The sequence below is a fragment of the Petaurus breviceps genome, unplaced genomic scaffold (assembly GCF_028583685.1).
Source record: "Petaurus breviceps papuanus isolate PSGF00001 unplaced genomic scaffold, PetGlider_PUasm1.0 131, whole genome shotgun sequence".
NCBI lineage: Eukaryota > Metazoa > Chordata > Mammalia > Diprotodontia > Petauridae > Petaurus > Petaurus breviceps.
In genome coordinates this window covers 2,579,666-2,598,891 of record NW_027185674.1, presented here as the reverse complement: position 1 = coordinate 2,598,891, position 19,226 = coordinate 2,579,666, and the positions used below count along the sequence as shown (strand labels likewise).

General features: G+C 37.1%; 1 protein-coding gene across 2 annotated transcripts in view; it reads right to left on the bottom strand.

The window, feature by feature from the left end:
• DYM (dymeclin) overlaps positions 1-19,226 on the bottom strand; it is a 622,931-nt gene that overhangs the window by 189,991 nt on the left and 413,714 nt on the right. For both annotated transcript variants that reach the window (XM_069104416.1, XM_069104414.1), the window contains one exon: positions 6,487-6,589. In XM_069104416.1, the coding sequence (XP_068960517.1) occupies positions 6,487-6,589 (103 nt within the window). The remainder of the gene's footprint in view (positions 1-6,486; positions 6,590-19,226) is intronic.

Genomic DNA, 19,226 nt, shown 5'->3' with positions numbered 1-19,226 from the left:
GAGAGAGAGAGAGAGAGAGAGAGAGAGAGAGAGAGAGTGCTTGGTGGCCTGTGGTAAAGAGTCCTGGATCTGAAGTCAGAAGCTCTAGATTTGAATCCTGGCTCTCTTATTTATTACCTTGGGCAAGTGAGTTAACCTCTCTAAGTCTCAGTATGCTCACCTCCAAAATGAATGGGTCAGACTTGATGGTCTCTAAGGTTCCTTGTAGTTCTAAATCTATGCTTGTTTTTTGCAGTTCTAAATGCACTCAGGAACCCAAACCTTGTTTTAAGACTGTTTCATTTTCTTTTTATGGAAATAAAAACAAGATAAAATGAAGAAAATGAATTAAAGGAATGATACTAAGAAAAGAATGTATTGGATACTTTCTGGTAAGAACTCTGGGGAAAAATAGCTTATCTCATCCAATTTTTAAAAAGAGAATGATGAGAATGTGGGTTCAAAAATGAAATCCCTTTATGCAGTCTTTGGGTACTGGGATTTATCAATATAACACTTCATTATCACTGGAAGAAGTCAAAATTTCAGGGCTTTTTAGGTGCTGGGTCTCCTCCGCGATGACTGTCTCCCTTGATCATCTTTCAGATCAGAGAAACATGGAAGTGATTCTTGGTGATGCTTCTTAGTGATTGTTGCTAGTCCTGAGCTAATGCTGATGACTTCCCTCTTTGAAGAGATGCTGCAGAATTCAAGGTCACAGACCTAAGCTTTTTCCATTTACAGTACTGTCTTCCGTCCACTACTATCAAAAGTAGGAATTTTAAGATTCGGAATGGAATTTTAAATATTATCTCTAGAAAGCAGATGCTCTAAGACTTTCATTCACACTTCACAAAAATTTTGTCCTTTTGTTTCTGACCCAGAGAAAGTAGTCAGTTTTAAGTAACTCAAAATATGGTGAAATTATGTTATTTAATTCGAGCATCTGCCAGAAATTCAACTTAACCCGCTGTCTTTTAATTAATAATTACCTTCAGAGTTGTTAGTGTTACAAGTGTCTCATTTCTTGGTTGACTAGAGAAACCATGGCTCCCTGAAAGAGTAACGAATGCAGATGATGCACCTTCAGGATTTTAGTTTACTCAAGAATTAAACAAAAGAATTAAAAGCAGAAATGGATAAAGTCTGGTATTTATCTGTGAAACCCAGGAACATTAAGATGCTCCAAATAGCTATAAGTGAAAAGAGAGCAAGCACAACATTATCAGGCAAATAAAAGACGAATTCTGACTCAATACTTTCTTCCCAGCCCCACTCCCTTATTTCCACCAAGAGTCTGCAGCTTGCCAGAATAGTTTTGAAGATCTGTCTTATAATCAAGTCAGTGAAGATACAGAATGAACTGACTGATTACACTGGTCTGAAAGAACAGCTTAGTATATGTGATGCAACTACTGAATTCCTACAGAAAAACCCCCAAAAAAGTTTCCATGATTCATAGGAGAAAGGAGACACACTGGAACCATAAACATAACATCTGAATGGGGTGACACACTATTACCAAAATTAAAAAAAACAAACAAACAGAAAAACTGGATCTAGTCAGGTCATAGATGTACATAGCAAACTTTGTTTATCAGCAGCCAGTATCCGGACTGAGTGTTGTTCCCACAGTCTTGTATCAGTACTGCCTTAAGACCCAAAAATACAATATAAACCACAGGAAACAGGCAAAATAACCTTCACATTGCCCAGTATGCATGAACATTTCCAGCAAAGACTTGACACATCTGTTTTACAAAGTTACTAAAGAGTAGCTAGCCAGTTTTGAGCTGTCTTTTTAGCATTCTCAGGTCACTAGTTCCTAATAGAGTATGATCGGTCTTGTCTGTAGGACATCCCTGAACACTGGATTTTAAAAATCCTCCCTTCTCGGGGTTAGAATCAAGTACAGAAAAAAGATTCCCCCTTTTTGGGGCAATCTTTCATGAGTTTCAGGCTAACAATAACTTCCCTCATATAACAATGCCCTTTGGAGGCCTTCAGAGATCTTGGGGATAGGACCTCAACTTCTGATCTCAGAAACTCTAAACTCAAGGCTTACTGCAGGTCTCCTCCCATCATCCCTAAAGGTCTGTTTTTGATGATCATGCTTTAATTCTTCTTCATTTTTTTTAAGCAATCGGGGTTAAGTAAGTTGCTCAAGGTTACACAGCCAGTTATTTCTGGGTGTGGTGCTAAGTATCTGAGCCCAAGATTCGATCTCCAGGTCATCCCAACACTGGAGCCAGTGCTCTTACTCGCTGAGCCACCTGGCCACCCCCAAGCAATTGGGGTTAAGTAACTTGCTGAAGGTTACATGGCCAGGTATTTCTGGGTGGGTGCTAAGTGTCTGAGCCCGGGATTCGATCTCCAGGTCATCCCGACACTGGAGCCTGTGCTCTTACTCGCTGTGCTACCTGGTCGCCCCTTCATTTTCAATAATTAATTGTATTTTAAGCTTCATTAGTCCCCTCTAAACAATCTATGTTCTCCCCAACCAACAATTTTTGATTGTTCAGTAATTTCAGTTGTGTCTGACTCTCTGTGACCCCATTTGGGATTCTCTTAGCAAAGACACTAGAGTGTTTTGACATTTACTTCTCCAATCAATAAGACCTTAAGATTATTTTACAGGTCTTATTTTTCTTATCTTTTTTTTTTTTTAAAGCAATCGGGGTTAAGTAACTTGCTCAAGGTTACATGGCCAGTTATTTTTGTGTGGGTGCCGAGTATCTGAGGCTGGAACCGATCCCAGGTCTCCCGACGCTAGGGCCGACGCTCTTACTCACTGCACCACCTGGCCGCCCCTAGCAACTGGGGTTAAGTAAACTTGCTCAAGGTTACACGGCCAGTTATTTTGTGTGAGTGTTAAGTATCTGAGGCCAGAACCGATCCCAGGTCTCCCGACACTGGGCTGGCGCTCTTACTCACTGCGCCACCTGGCTGCCCCTATTTTTCTTATCCTTAAGTGAATCTCTGAGCCATTGAGTTGCCTTGCCTTCACCCATCCGTTTAATCCATCATCCTTTGGGCACATAATCTCCCTTTCTTTTCACCACGGGCCCTGCCATGCCAACTTTTGGTAAACAAAAATGGTCAGAATGTCTTTTCTTCGATAACTATGAAGACCAATAAAAGGAACATTCATACATGTGTTTTGCTCAAGAAAAAGGGGTCTGATGATTATATTTTCTATTATCAACTAAAGGTAAATTATTTCAAATGGAAAGATGTGCCTTCTCTTATAAAACATCATTATATTTGGAATTTCAAGATACATTTCCTTGTATCACACATATATAGCCCGCCTACTTGCGGTCTTCTTGCTCTTGAGATTTCCAAGAGACCCCTGTGTCAGCCCTGGATCCAAGCACCTCATCTCTGTCTTTGTCCCAGGGGCTTCCCCCAAACTGTGTTCCCAGATCAGACCCATCTACAATTGCCTGCTCCTGCCTTGTCTGGACTTTTCCAAGGGGCTCCTTTACCAGTTCATGACTATTATCTCAGGCTTCCTGTACCTCACAGACCTCAAATTGTCACAAGGCTGACAAGACTGAACACCGAAGGAGGGCCCCAAATAGTTTAATTATCTCTCTCTCTCTCATTGGAGCACTGATAGTCTGCCTGAACTCCATCCTTAATGCTTAGCATCCTCCCACTCTGTCATACTCTCCATATGTCCCTACTTTAAACTCCAGTGATACCGTATCATTCCAGGAGTTTCTCCCCACTCCAATCCATTTTCCAGTTGATTGTCAATATGATCTTCCTAAAATACAAGTCTGACCATATTCACCCCCCCCCTCCCAACAGACTCCAGTGACTCCCAATTACCTCCTGGATCAAATATAAAACTCTCCTTTTGTTTTTAAGGCCCTTTACCACCTGGCCCCTTTCAACCTCCCTATTCTTATGCATCACTCCTCTCCACATTCTCTGGCTTCCTCTGGTTTCTTTCTGAGGACATTCCAACTGCTGCCTCTGCCTAGAAGGTTCTCTCTCCTTTCCTTAGACGCCTGACTCAGCAACAAATGCCATGCTCTGTAAGGGGCCTTTGCCCTTAGCCGTTCCCTGCCCTCTTGCACAGACATGGCTCCTTAAGAGCAGGCTGCTTTTTGCCTTTCTCTGTATTCCCAGAGCTCAGCACAGTGGTGGGAGGCATTTAAGTGCTTGTTGATTGACTGCTAATACTGAGTTTAAGGCACCTGATAGAAATGATTAGCATTTCAACCTTGCAAATGAATATGTATTTCACAGTGCAAAAGAAATTAAGCCAGACCTAAAATAAATAAGACAGCAGACAATGGGCAGTTTTAATATCACATAAAAATGTGATCAACTTAAACTAGGGCTTCTTTAACCTTTTTTGTTCTAAGGATCCCTCTGGTAGACTGAGGGGAACCTATGAATCAGAATAATGCTTTAAATACATTAAATAAAATACAAGAATTATCAAGGGAACTGGTTATATTGAAATACAGGTGAAAATATATATGTATATACATACACACACACACACATATATATTTAAAAATTCATTAAGAATTTTTAGATTTAGGTATCTAGGAATGGATAAATCCATCTGGGTGAGTATGACTCCTGCTTTGCTTACTTCTTAGCTTAATATTACCTCCATTAAAGAGCAGGCTATGGGGAGACTAGGTGGTGTGGTGAATAGAGCACCAGCCCTGGAGTCAGGAGGGCCTGAGTTCAAATCCAGCTTTAGACATGTAACACTTACTAGCTGTGTCACCTTGGGCAAGTCACTTAACCCCAATTTCCCTGACTTACCCCCCTCCAAAAAGAAAAAGAAGAGCAGACTAGAGAAGAGAAAAAAGCTATGACTAAAATCCACCCATTTCTGATATTGACTTCATGTCTAGAACCTGCAAAGATAATCCAGTGAAGCACTAAGACACTACTGGGTGCTGCTCTGCGTGTGCACTGCCCAGGGTCAGTAACTCACAGCAGCTCTAAGAGCTGCTTAATTTCTTCATTTCCCAAAATGGGAAAAATAACAAAAGTTAGCATTGCTTTCACCTTTTCAAAAATACAAGGTCATATGTTCCTTTCCTTCTTTTTTTGGATGGAGGCCAGAATAATGTTTGTATGATATAGTAGGAAAAAGAAAAAAACAAACTGAGGACCATACACTTAAAGCAGTAAAGAAACCATTTCTCCCTTTAGGTTATGTTTCTACTTTGTGGTGATTAATGCTTTCTATTGATCTGAATATGATTTTTGAAATGATTTTGTAGGTACTGGTTTTCAAATTTATAATGGTAAATGGCTTAACTTTTGGTTTAAATTATAGACTATTAATATGCCAAGAATTTGGTCTAAATTTGAATATTCTTTCAGTGTACCATGGCCTCCTTTAGTGAACTGAAGAAAAAATTGGTTGAATCAGCTAAACATAAGATACTGTGTTATTTCCGGTCATCAATACTTCTGTTATCAAATAAGTCATTTGAACAAAGATTTGTGCATGGTCAAGATAATCAAATCTGATGCTTGTATGTTAAAAGAGAGATAGGAAAGAAAGGTGAGACAACTGGCACAATGCTCAGTAAGTCAGAAACCAGATTCTATGCCATGACCTAGTCCTAAAACACGGATAAACCACTTGTTTGGAATTTTTCTCATCTTAAAAATTCATAAAAACAGTAACAACGACAAAAAAGGTACAATAATATAATACAATACAATGTAATTAATAATTATTATAAATATACATTTATATATATAAATATAAAATAAATAATAATAAAACAATACAAATATAAATTTTGGCCTGCTATATGATTTAATTTCTGTGGAATTATGTAATAAAGATAATATTTAATAGATGTTTTGGAATAATTACAGGTGGCACAGAACTAGCAATGAATGGTCCCTTTTAGATCTATGACTATCCTCATAAAAAGGCTTTATATGTAATGCTACACTAGATGCTACATTAAAAAAAAAGAAGCAAAACAGACATATTGCTCCAGAAACTGATAACTTAAAAGCAAAAAAATACGAGCCAGAGATATTAAGGTGATATAGTAATTCAACCAATAAATACACTATCATGTGTTACCTAGTAACATACCTAGGCCTCAGTATTCTCAACTTTCAAATGGAGAGGTTGGACAAGAGACATTCTCTAAGCTCATAACTCTGAAACTTATTGGAAGTCATGTATTTTTCTAACAATGTCATTTGAAAACTATGAACTTACTAAATGAAGCCCCAGAAGGTTCCTAGTTATGAAGTATTGTTGGTTTAGGGTTGTTGGGTGGCATTGGGTTTATTCCCCCCACCATTTGTACATGCATTTTTCATTTTTTTTTCCAATTTCAGACATGATATCATTCCTTAGAAGTTCCTTTTTTTGGCTATTGGTGGTTGCTGGGTCATCACAATTTCAAACATTTCTTTTACAGGAAAGGAGATGTTGCCATTTGTTATTTTGATGTTTAAATGAAAATAATTTAACACAGCAAGGTAAATACTTACATAATCTGGCAGAGGAACATCGTCAGAACTCAGGGAACCTCTCAGGGACTGCGTAGCTTGTTCCAGAACTTTGTTGTGCTTTTTAGACAGCAAAGAAAACAAACTAAAAAATAAAGCAGAAGAAAAAAAGATTATTATTCATTAAGGATTTTTAGATTTCGGTATCTAGGAATGGAGAAATCTATCTGGGTGATGTTCAAATTATCTACCTTCTAGACAAAATTATATAATTTCTTCATATGGTAATCCTTTAAAATGTATTTATGTAGCTTTCAGCTTTTAGTTACCTGCATGTTAATATTTTATATAATTAGAAACTAAATATGTTTCAATTATAAGGGCACAATGACAACGGGGGAAAAGTTTGAGAGGCCACAAATTCTGTTGCACATTTGGGAAAAGAGGCTTAAAAGGTTATTGTTTTATATTTGTGTTTCAAAATCTACCAAGTTAAAAATATGCATCAAAACTCTATAATGATACTTTTAATAAAAACAACTTTCCTTTTGGCTTAAAGAAGATGGCAGTTTAATAGCCAGAATAGCCCTGATTCCAGATGATTACTTTTCTAGTAAGTGTGTAGTGTCTACACTAAACACAGGTGTAGGTATATTCACCTACAGAATCTTAAAAAATAAGTTTAAAAAATCCAATTAATTATTCTCATCTTTTTACTTAAGCATATTTTTTTTCTTTAATTAAAAAACCATTTATTACTTCTTGATATCTTCCTTCAAAATGCTACTGGGGCTTCATTTAAAAATTTGAATTTAGTATAAATTCCAAGCTAATTGGAATAATTAAAAGTGGCACTAGGTTGGCTGGGAATGATCCTTTCTAGGTCTATGACCATCCTTAGAAAAAGCTGTTATACATGATGTCATTCATGTGAGATGCTATATAAACAAAAGCAAAACAAACACATTGCTCTAAAAATTGATAATTTAAAAACAAATAAGTATGAACCACAGATTTTAAGGTCTTATAGGTCTAGAGTTAGAAGGGGGCTTAAAGGTCATCTAGTACAAATTCTAGTAAAATTCAAATAGAAATGATCACGAGTGGGCCTCATATTGACTTAGAAAACCATAAATTAACATCACCTGTGTTGTACTGTACTTTTATTTATTTTGTTAAATATTTCCAATTATATTTTAGTCTGGTTGGGGTGCACTCCAAGTTTGACACTCGGATCCAGTCCTATGCTCTCATTTTACAGATAAGAAAACTGAGGCCCAGAGAAGAGCACTGATTTGCCTAAGGTCACTAGTAGATGGCAGAGACACCACCAAATCAAGATCATCTGATTCTGCACTCAATACTTTTTTCTCTATGGTAGAGATCAGTGTGGGTTTGAATAGGCAGGGAAAATTTCATGGAGTTTACACTTGAGCTGGACCTTGAAAGAAAAGATGCAGCAAGGTGGCCTACAGAGCACTAGACCTTGTTATCAGACAGACCTGAGTTCAACCCTGACCTCAGACACTTACTGGGTGTGTGAGACCCTGGACAAGTCACTTCTGATCAGCCTCAGTTTTCCCATCTATGAGATGGGAATAAATATAGCACCCACCTTCCAGGATGGCTGTGAAGAGGTGAGACAATATTTGTAAAACACTTTCAAAAACCTTATAATGCAACCTATTGTTATTAAACAGGCTTTAAGATAAGGGGGCCAAGAGAGGCATTGCAAGATATAGCAGTAATGAAAACAAGTAGAGAAAAGACATGCTCTGTACAAAGATAATGAGCAGACTGGGGAGGGTCATAAGGTAGGAGCTAAGAGGGGAAAAGGATGGATATAGAGTTTATACACTTCACATACAGAAATGTAGCCAATATATTTTATTTACATGAAATAAAAGAAAAAGGTTAATATGGCAAATTTGCTGAATGAAGAGGAGCAACCAGAACTACTTAACAAGGGAAATGACTAAGACTTTTCAATTTATCAGGGCAATGTGACTCAAGAAACATTTGAGCTTGCCATGTGAAGGCACTGTCCTTACTGGAATCTATGGAATTTCATGAGTATCTTGACTAATGGGAATGAGCTTTTGAGGGCCCCACAGGCATGAGACATAGCTTGGGAGAAGGTTCAAAGTCAGCAATGACACAGGCAAGAACGGGGGCTGAATAAATTGGTCTGGGGAAAGCAGATGTGGCTGAGGGGAAAGTAGGAAAAAATGAAGTGAAGTAGTAGTGCTTGAGCACATTTCATTGGTTTAATGGAAATCATAGGATTTGCTCAGATTTCCCTCTTCCTTTTAATAGACTAATAAGTCAAGCCAACAAGCACCTATTACTCACCTATCATCTGCCAGTCACTGTGCTAAGCACTAGGGAAACAAAGAAAATAAGTATTGCCATAGCGTAAATGGATGGATTATTGGAGATGGAGTGAAGAAGCCAAATTCCAACTCCCATGCTCCCAAGTGGGTCATCATGGGGCAAGTCACTTAATCTACTTAAGCCTTAGTTTCCTCATCCGTAAAAGGAGGGTAACAATTCCTGTATTACTACCTGCCCAACAGTGTTGTTATATAAAGTGTTTTGCAAACCTGAAAGCATCAGATAAATGTCAGCTATTATTGAGATCTTATTTATACATTTTAAACAACATTTTATTTTATATGATTATATAGTTAATAAATTGTTTTGGAGATGGGATTTGAACTTGGGTTCACTAACTCCTCAGCCTCATCTAAATAGACTCTCTCTATGACCCCTGATGATGACGTAGTTCTGAGGAGAAACTTGTATCATCTCCCCATATAAAATATAAAACATTTAACTTTGGTTAATCCTTCACGATTGCTTGCTCATGTTTACTTTTTTGTGCTTCTCTCAACTCCTGTATTTGTATGTCTACTCAGTTCTGGTCTTTTCAGTAGGAGTGCTTGAAAATCCTCTATTTTATTCAGGTCCAATTTTGGTACTGTAGGATTGTATTCACTTTTGCTGTATAAGTTATTCTTGGTTGTAAGTGGATATCCTTTGCCTTCTGGAATATCCAATCTATATTCTAAGATCTCCACTTCTTTGTAGTGGTGGCTTCTAGATTATGTGTGATCCTAAGTGTGGCTCTTTGTTACTTAAATTCTTACTTTCAGGCTGCTTACAGTATTTTTCCTTTGGAAGCCTTGATTTTGGCTATAATGTTCCCCAGAGTTTTCATTTAGGAGCTTCTTTATGGAATTTGGTAAGTATATTCCTTCTATTTTCACTTTGCACTCTAGTTCAAAGAGATAAAGGCAGTTTTCTTTAAAGATTTCTTAAAATATTACATCTAGAATATTTTTTTTTTTGCTCATGGTTTTCAGGCGGTCCAATGATTCTTAAATTTTTTTCTTCTCTATTTGTTTTCCAAGTCAGTTGTTTTTGTTATGAGATAATTTATATTTTAAGTCTTCTGACCTTGTTTTAAAGGTTCTTATTATATCACGGATAATAATATATTCATATTATATCATATTTGGTCAGTTCTCATTTTCAAGGAGTTTTTTCCTTGGGCAAAATTTTGTTAGTCTTATGCCAAGTTATTAATTTCCTTTTCAATTCATTCTTTTACAAGCTTTCGTTTCTTATCCGTTTTTTCTCCTCAAGCCTCTTACTCCACTTATCAAAACCTTGTTAGCTCTTTTTTTAAAAAAATCCCTTTTTGCTGATTCTCTTTCAGGAATTCTAGTTGAGCTTGTGCTCAAACTGGGTTCTACTTGGAGGCTTTGTCTGTAGATGTTTTAGTCATTCTCCTCTTCTGCACTTGGGTCATGAGTGTCATTCAAGTGACTCACAGCCCTTTGTGGTGGGATTCTTTTTTTTTTAATGCTTGTTTATTCACTTTTCCAGTGTACTTCTTGACTCTGAAACTGATGTTAAGACTGGCCTACATGCACTTCTGGAGGAAAGGTTTGGTCCTGTCACTACTTTCTTGTGGTACCAAATGTATTGTTCCAGGATCTTATGGACAGCTCAAGCTGGGAATCTGTAAGATTTTAGTGCTCTCAAAGTGGTCTGGTTCAGTGCAAGGTCTTATTTCTGCTCTGAGAGTTTCTAGCCTGTGTCTGGGTCTAAGTAACAGATGATGCCACTAGACTTAGTCTCTACCAACCAGCTAGAAAGCTCTGCTGGTTGAGAGTGACGGAACTATAGGATTCCTGTCCTGGTTATTCCCCTGAAGGCTTCCCATTGGGCCAAAAGCTGAAACTGACACCTTGTTTTGCTCCTGGGGTCAGAGAAACATTGCCATTTAACTTGCCTAGGGGCTACAGTGCTCCCTATTCCAGAAGGCCGCTCCAGGGTATAGGACCCATCTTCAATCCATCGTGAATCTATGGTCTGAAACTGGGTAGTGGTCGACAAAGCTGCCAAATGGTGCCTATTCTCATCCCACGGATCTTTGACCCTACCCCTTTGTGACTCCCTAGGTTCTGGAGTGCTCTGTAGCCCCATGCTCCTGGCTAGACCCCAACTTCAGGGTTCACAGACCTCTCTATCTCCCTTCACTGACCTGGACCAGAAAAAAAGATTCACCATTGCTTTTCTTGGATTTAACCACCACAATTTGGTCTGGTGTGTTTTCTAGCTCTCTTTGGAGGAGGTGTGTGTAGAGGGGTAGCTCGCTGGACCATCTTGGCTCCAACTCTGAGGTTGAACATTTCCAATTATATAAAACCTCAGAATCTGAGTAAGTACTCAGAATAGGTGATCCCATATCTAAGCAGTAATTCCTTCTACCATATCTCTGGCAAGTGGCCATCCAATATTTTCTCAAAGACTTTCAAAGTGAGGGACATTTTACCACCTCGCCAAGCAGACTAGTGTACTTTTGTATTACTCGGGAAATTTCCACCACATGATGCCAAATATTACCTTGCTGGAACGTCCATCCATTTATCCCAATTCTGCCATCTGTAGCCAGGTAAAATAAATTTGAACGCTTCCACATGACAGCCCTTCAAATACTTGAAAACAGATCCCATGCTCCTAAGTGTTCCATTATCCAGACTAAACATTCCTAGTTTTTTCAGTGGATCCTCACAGAGCATGTTTCTAATCCTTTCATCAAACTACTCACCCTTTTCTGAACACGTTCCAGTTTCAATGTCCTTTGTAAAATGTGAATTTCAGAAAAGAACAGAATAGCATGGTGAAACACAGTGGGACTATAACCTCCCCTCTTTGAGATATTAATATACTTTAGTGCTCTTGCCTGATTTGCAACTGACTCTTTGAACGGTTATTTTACTAAATTACTGTCTTTCAATTTGACTGTTGTCTAGTCATACCACTTTGACTCTTTATTTAAGCAGACAGCTATTTAAAACAACCTCTATGACTCTGGGTTTATTATTATACAATTTCATTTTATCCAATGTAGCCCATCATTCTAAACATTTGAGGTGGTTTTTTTTTTTGGAGGGAAGAGGGCAGGGCAATTGGGGTTAAGTGACTTGCCCAAGGTCACACAGCCAATAAGTGTTAAGTGTCTGAGGCTGGATTTGAACTCAGGTCCTCGTGACTCTAGGGCCAGCACTCTATTCACTGTGCCACCTAGCCACCCCTGAGGTGTTTTTTTTTTTAATCTTGATTCTATCATTTACTGTATCTAGTTTCTTATAATTTGTAATTTTGATAAGCACACTATCATTTATACCTTTTTCTAAGCCAGTGATAAAATATTAAACAAAATAGGGTCAAGAACAGAGCCCTGCGACAAAGTAATAAAGACTATGTTCCAGACTAACAAATGACCCATCAATCAATATTCATATTTTGCTTTTCCATCCATACTGAGGTTATCAGTTCCCTGGAGACAGCCTGTTATGGAGGAAAAAACATTGGCAGATTCAGTGAATTTATTCAAATCCCATCTCCAATACTTATTACCATGTTTTCCCGATAATAAGACCTATCCCGAAAAAAAGCCCTCCCCTTACTGTGTAAGATTCCTCTAAAATAAGCCCTCCCCTGAAAATAAGCCCTATTGAGATTGCTACTGTAGTGAAGGTGATCCCCTGCGCTACATTACGGTACCCTCTGTATGCACCGTCCCCCCCACCCCTGAAACGCACGCCGCGCTCCGAGCTGCAGCAGTGAGCGTGTCATCCTGTTCTTCCCCAGTGATTTGCTTATTGAGTAAAGGTACATTTTTTTGTTCACATTTACCTGTTTATTAAAATTGCTGTCAATGTTCATTAAAATAAGCCCTCCCCTGAAAATAAGCCCTCTGGTGTTTTTCTGGCCAAAAAAAAAATAATAAGACAGTGTCTTATTATCGGGGAAACATGGTAGATATATAACCATATACAAATTTGCCTAATCTCTCTGAGCTTCAGTTCTCTCACCTGTTTTGGTTTGATTATTCAACCAGTTCTAAATATACACGAATATGCTATTGTATAGTCTTTATTTATCTATTTTGTACAAATGTGTACAATAAAAGATTTTGCATAACCTAGGTATATTATTTCAATTAACTATGCTGATATAACTACCAGTTTAGTCGTACTTGAAAAGAGGGAAATGATGTTAGTCTGCCATGACTTGTCCTTGATAAACTCAATGCTGTCTCAGCATTTCTAAATGCACATAAATCATCTCTTTAATAATACATTCTAGAATTTTGTCAAGAATCAGTGTAAAGGGCACTGGATTATAATTGGAAGGCTCTACCATTCTCCTATTTGAAACCTGGGACTACATTTTGTCATCTCTGTTCCTGTTCCTGTTCCTCTCTAGCTCTATACAAATTTTCAAAGATAACTGACAGTGCTCAGCAAATATATCTGCTAGTTTTTAGTACACTATGATAGGTTTCTCTGGTTTTCATGATCTGAACTCAGTGAGATATCATAGGAACTCTTACCATTGCTTCACTTATATTTAGTTTTCAATTCAGTTTTTAATATAATATAAATATAAAATAATAATAAACAATAATATATGTAATATATAATTGTATTTATAATCATTTTTATATTAAATATAGTATATTAACAGATCAATATACTATATATAATAAATACATGATCTGAAATATATTAATATACTATATTAATAAGTTTCCCCTACATTTCCCAGTTTGAAGATCATTATCCTTGGTAGAAAAAATGAACAAGGTAGGAATTAGGTAGTTCTTCATCCTCTCTGTCATCTTTTATAATTGGCTTTCTACTCCAAGTGGCAATCTCTTCATGCAGCGACTTCTTTTTCTAACACTGTTAAAAGAGTCCCCTTTTGGGGATGAGGAGGGAGACAGATGGGATTATGATAATGGATGACAGAAAGATGGCAGAACTACTCTACTCCTATTTTGCTTCTGTTTTCTCTACCAAAGAAAATGGTCTAGAAAAGTTCTAACAGACTAATTTAGTTACAGAATCAAAGCCAACAAGTTAAATCAACAAACGAATTTAAGAGCTAGAATAGACCTCAGACATTGTATAGTATAAGAGTAATAACTGACCAATCACTGGTGAAGCCAGCCAGACCTGTTCAATCATAGGCTGGCAGGTGCCTTGCATGACCAATGTGGAGAGGGTATATTGCTGTTAGTCACTGCCCTCTGAAATTTAGGAACAAGAATTCAATGCTGCTACTCCTGAATCTATTCATACTAAAGAGACAGGGATAAGGACTATGATTTTACTGTTGTGGGAAACCCCCCTCTACCAATGTAGACTGGTACCGTCCCTACAAATTGTAGCCTCAGAGAGTTGGTTAGAACCCTGAGATCCAATGAGTTAACACATGTATAGGACTTTGGAAACCTTAAAGCAATATATAAATGGTAGCTATTATTAGTATGATTATTACTGAGATGTTAATTGATTCGCCCAGAGTCACACAGCAAGTATGTGTCAGAGGTGGGATTTGAATTAAGGACTTCCTGGCTTCGAAGCCAATTCCCTATTCACTGTGCTATACTGCCTCTGAATAATTAAAACGTAATTTATTCCCACAAAGAAATTTCTGACTCCTGATCTAGTCTGGCCCATTCACTTTGCATGAGAAATCTGAAGCATAACTGAGGTGAAGTGACATACTGAAGGTGATAAATTAAGTGGCAGTGACAGAGCCAAGGCTAGATTTCATGTCTCCTGCCTCTATTAATACTCTCTTCACTATAGCATGCCACCTTCCTCTCCCTCCTCAAAATGGCTTCTTCCTTTCCTCTGCCCATCTCAACCATACACAGTCTTCACAGTCTGATTTTCATCTCATATATGATGGCTTCTTCTAGAGTCAATGTCATATAATGGAAAGAATGGGTTTTTCTCTAGACTTGAGTCAGAAAAGATTGAGTTTGAATTCTGACTCTAATATTTGCTAGCTTTGTGAACTAGGTAAGATTCTTTGAACCTTATTTTCATCATCTGTAAAATGGGGATAAATTTTACCTGTAATACATGTAAAAGCCTCTATATATCATTTTGAGGATGCAATGTGATAATGTTACTTCTCTGAACCACACTTGTGGCTCCGCTAAACTGGTTGTCTTACTTAGTCTTCCTACAGGGTACTCCATCTACCACTTGCATGACTTTTGTATTGGTTGTTCCAACAAAGCTAGAACATAGTCTTTCTCTAACTCCATCTCTCAAAATTTCAATTTCCTTTAAAACTCAGTTCACATACCAGCTTCTATGTGAAACCTTTCCTTATCCCTCCAGCTGCTAGTGCCTCATTCACAAAAATCACTTTATATTTATTTTGTATTTACATATATACACGAGTACTCTCACCTAGCTAAAATGCAAGCTTCTTAAAGGGAAGCTTTACTCCAGTGCTTTAGCTTAGTGATGAGAACATTGTAGGTACATAGTAAATGTTTTTTTCATTTACTGATTGATATGTAAAGCACTTTGTAAATATTTAAATGCTATATAAAATGTCAGCTGTGGTTAGCATTATTAAAAATAATAATTAATGATTAATTCAAGCTGGGCTCCAGTCAGATCTCAGCTCCTTAAAAACCCAAATGTTCATTTGGCATTTATTTAATGCCTTGGGTTGTTAGTTTTTTTTTTTGAAAAACGTGTTATGTATCACCTTGTTCTCCTTAAAGGAAAGGAACAGTATTAATTTAGATCCCCCCTTATCCCTCAGTAGCAAGCAGTGGTTTCAAATGATACTGGTAGTTGTCTTCTCATTACATGCAACTGAAATCTCCCAAGGTCCACAAAGACCCCTCACCCCTCTCCTATTTTCTCCACTTTTAATGCCTTTGCTAACATAAATAACCTTTAAACTCATGGTTATCTATATTCATGGTCCTATCTATATTCTTCCTCAGAAATTTCATCTTCTTCTAGAGAGGTAGGTGCTTCCTCATTTCTCATTCTTCCCTTTCAACATCTTCCTCAAACACACAGACTATTAGGCATTCAATAAGTGCTTAAAATCAATTCATTGAATGAATGAATACACCTATATATATCTGATAAAGATAAGTTCACATTTATAAGGCACTTTATTGTAAATACTTTCCTTATAACGACTCAAAATAGGTAATACCAGTATTTTCAGAAACTCCATTTTAAAGATAAGTAAATTGAGACTGATTTGTTCCATGTTGTGTGTTTTTTTTTTCCTTTTGGTCTGTTTCTTCTTTCACAACATGACAAATTTTATGTTTTACATGATGGTACATATATAACCCCATATCAAATTGCTTACTATTTTAGGGAGGAAAGAAGGAAAAGAGGGAGAAAATTTTGGAACTCAAAATTTAAAAAGAAATGAATGTTAAAACTGTCTTTACATGTTATTGGAAAAAAATAAAATACTATTAAAAAGAAAAAAAGAAATTTGGAGTCAGAAGAGCTCATTTTAACTTCTATTACCTTTGATGTAAAAACTAAGTCTCTGAAGGACTAAGTGACTTGCCCAAGTTCGCAGAGCTAGTGTAGGTCTTGACTCCAAATACAGAATTTTTTCCACTATACCACAACTGTCATCTGACCTTGTAGGTGAATTATTTTCCATGTCTTCTGAGATGTCAAATAAAGGTCAACTTCTCAAATATAAGGGGGGGCTCTAGATTTGAACTCTTCCTCTCTGTTTATATTTCATGTATTAGTATATTTATATTTAGTAGCACTGTGTGTGATAATTTTCCTATGACAAATATAATAATATTTGTAATTAAACTTCCAGTATATAAAATGAAAAATAAGCTTTGACAGATACTAGATATAAGAGCTTAAAACAAGGGGAAAAAACTGTTATACTAAAAGACATTTTTATTTTTTGTGTATATGCACTCTGATTTCAGAAAAGTACATAACCATAGGTAAAAGAGAAAAAATTTTTTTTTGAAGTTTACTTAAAGTACTCTCTGATTTACATGTAAGCGCAATTTCAAAATGGGGCAATCTGACCTTGGAAACAGATTCACGGGAAGAGGAGGCAATTAAATAAAAATTTTTTTCAGAATTTATTTATTTTTGTTTCCAACATTCATTTCTGCAAGATTTTGAGTTTCAAATTTTCTCCCCATCTCTCCCCTACTCCCCTGCCCCACCAAGATGGTATGCATACTGATTAACCCTTCCCCCAGTCTGCCTTCCCTTCTATTCCCCCAATTCCCTCTCTTATTCCCTTACTTTCTTGTAGGACAAGATAGATTTCTGTACCCCAATGCCTGTATATCTTATTCCCCGGCTGCATGGAAAAACAATTTTTAACATTTGTTTTTAAAACTTTGATTTCCAGATTCTCTCCCTTCTTCCCTCCTCACTCACCCCCACTGACAAGACAAGCAAATTAATACAGGTTATACATGTGTAGCTATGCAAAACATTTCCATAGTAGTCATATTGGGAAAGGCTAACTTTATTTCCCTCCACCCTATCCTTCCCCTCCCCCCCCCCCATTTATTCTATTTTCCCTTTTGGCCCTGTTCCTTTTCAAGTGTTTCCTAGAGAAACACATTTTTGCTACCCAAGATAGTTTGACCTATCTTTTGTGATTTCTCTGGCACCATAAGAAATCACCTTCTTTCATTAAAAAGAGGTTTCAAACACTCAACAAAGATAAACTCCTAGATCTGTGCAACAATAGCAAATGAATGCAGTTCCACCCGTTTGTCAATATAAGTTCTACTATGTATGCACTGGGCTAGGTGTTGAGGATACAAGACCAAAAAAAAAAAAAAGAAACAATTCTGGCCCTTGAGGAGTTGACATTTTATGAGGGAAACAATAAATATAAGTTGATACAATATATATGCAAAGTACAACATAATTTGTAGAGGCGGCACCAGCCTCAGGGATCAGAAAAGGCCTTGTGTAGAAGGTGGTTCTAGAACCAAGTTCTGAAGGAAGCTTAAGAGGGAGAGGTGAAGGGGGTATTCACTCCAGGCATAAGGGACAGCCAAAAGGCAGGCAATACTGGATGTTTGCTATCTTCCTCTTACATTTAGAAACTGAGTCTAACTGTGTGAGGCACCAATTAAACAGGCTATGTATCTGTGTTATGACGGATAAGCAAATCTAAAGCGGTGTTAAATATGGTCAAACAATCCTACTATTACAGTCCAGTGAAACAGGAATAACTGAAATCCATATTAAAAAAAAATGATTTTAGTAAACTGTTTCAATTTCCTTCCCTAAAATCTCTGCAACTAGTGCAGTAAGAATATGGTAAAACTGCTTTGATTCAAACTTTTCCTATTCTTTTCCCTACTTATCTTATGAGGCAATAAATTACTTTGTTTTTTAAAAATCAATTACTTTTCCAAAGTAGAAACAAGATGGCTACAAAGTGAATTATAGCAAAGTAACTGCTGAGATTGCTTTAGCAATATGCCAACTTTTTGGGTGCTAGGCAAGGATCTCACATTGATAGTGCAAAGACTAAAATTAATGTTTATTGTATGCCTTTTCCATTACTTCACCACAGTCATGGCAGAAGCGGAAGCAGATCATATATGACCTAGTCCATTTAGTATTTTTATTTTTTTCATGGGTTGCTATGTCCCAAGAATTTATTCCCTAGTGAGCAGTCTATTGGTGATGAGCCATAAGAAAATGTAATCCAGGACATATGCAGAGCTCGGTAGAATCTGCTTGAGTATGTGCTCTGTTGACAAAGACTGGGAGTACCCTGGGTCATTTGCACATGATGGTAAAACATCAGAGTATGACCTTTGTGAACGGATTGATCATATCAATACTGACATTCTTGCTATACATGAAACTATAAGGAAATTGCAGGAAACAAAAAGAACAGTCATATAGAACAGTGGTGCTTTAAGATTTCCAAAACTTTACATATATTATTTGCCTCAGAACAAATCTGTGAGACAGGCACTAAAGATATCCTCTTTTTAAAGATGAGGAATATAAAATAGAGAGAAATTAAACGACATTCATGGTCATAAAGTGAGTTAACTATACTTGGCTACTGTTAGCTACAATTGTAACTGGCAACAAATTTAGGTCTTCCTGATTCTAAACCCACAATTCTATCTACTTTGTCCCACTGCATTTTCTTAAAGGACAGGCTGCCTTTTAGATCCTTGTTGAAGTTTAGCACACTGCCTGGCACTTAATAAATGTTTGCTGATTGACTGAAATAAAGGAGCAGTTATAGTTTCATTACGTGTACAAAGGCAACACAAAGCATCATGCCATGGGACATTGTCTTCTAATCTTGTGGTGCATATGAAGAACATAATGAGAAAAAGACATCATGATAATAGCAGTTTATGTAATAAGACCTATTGCAGACAA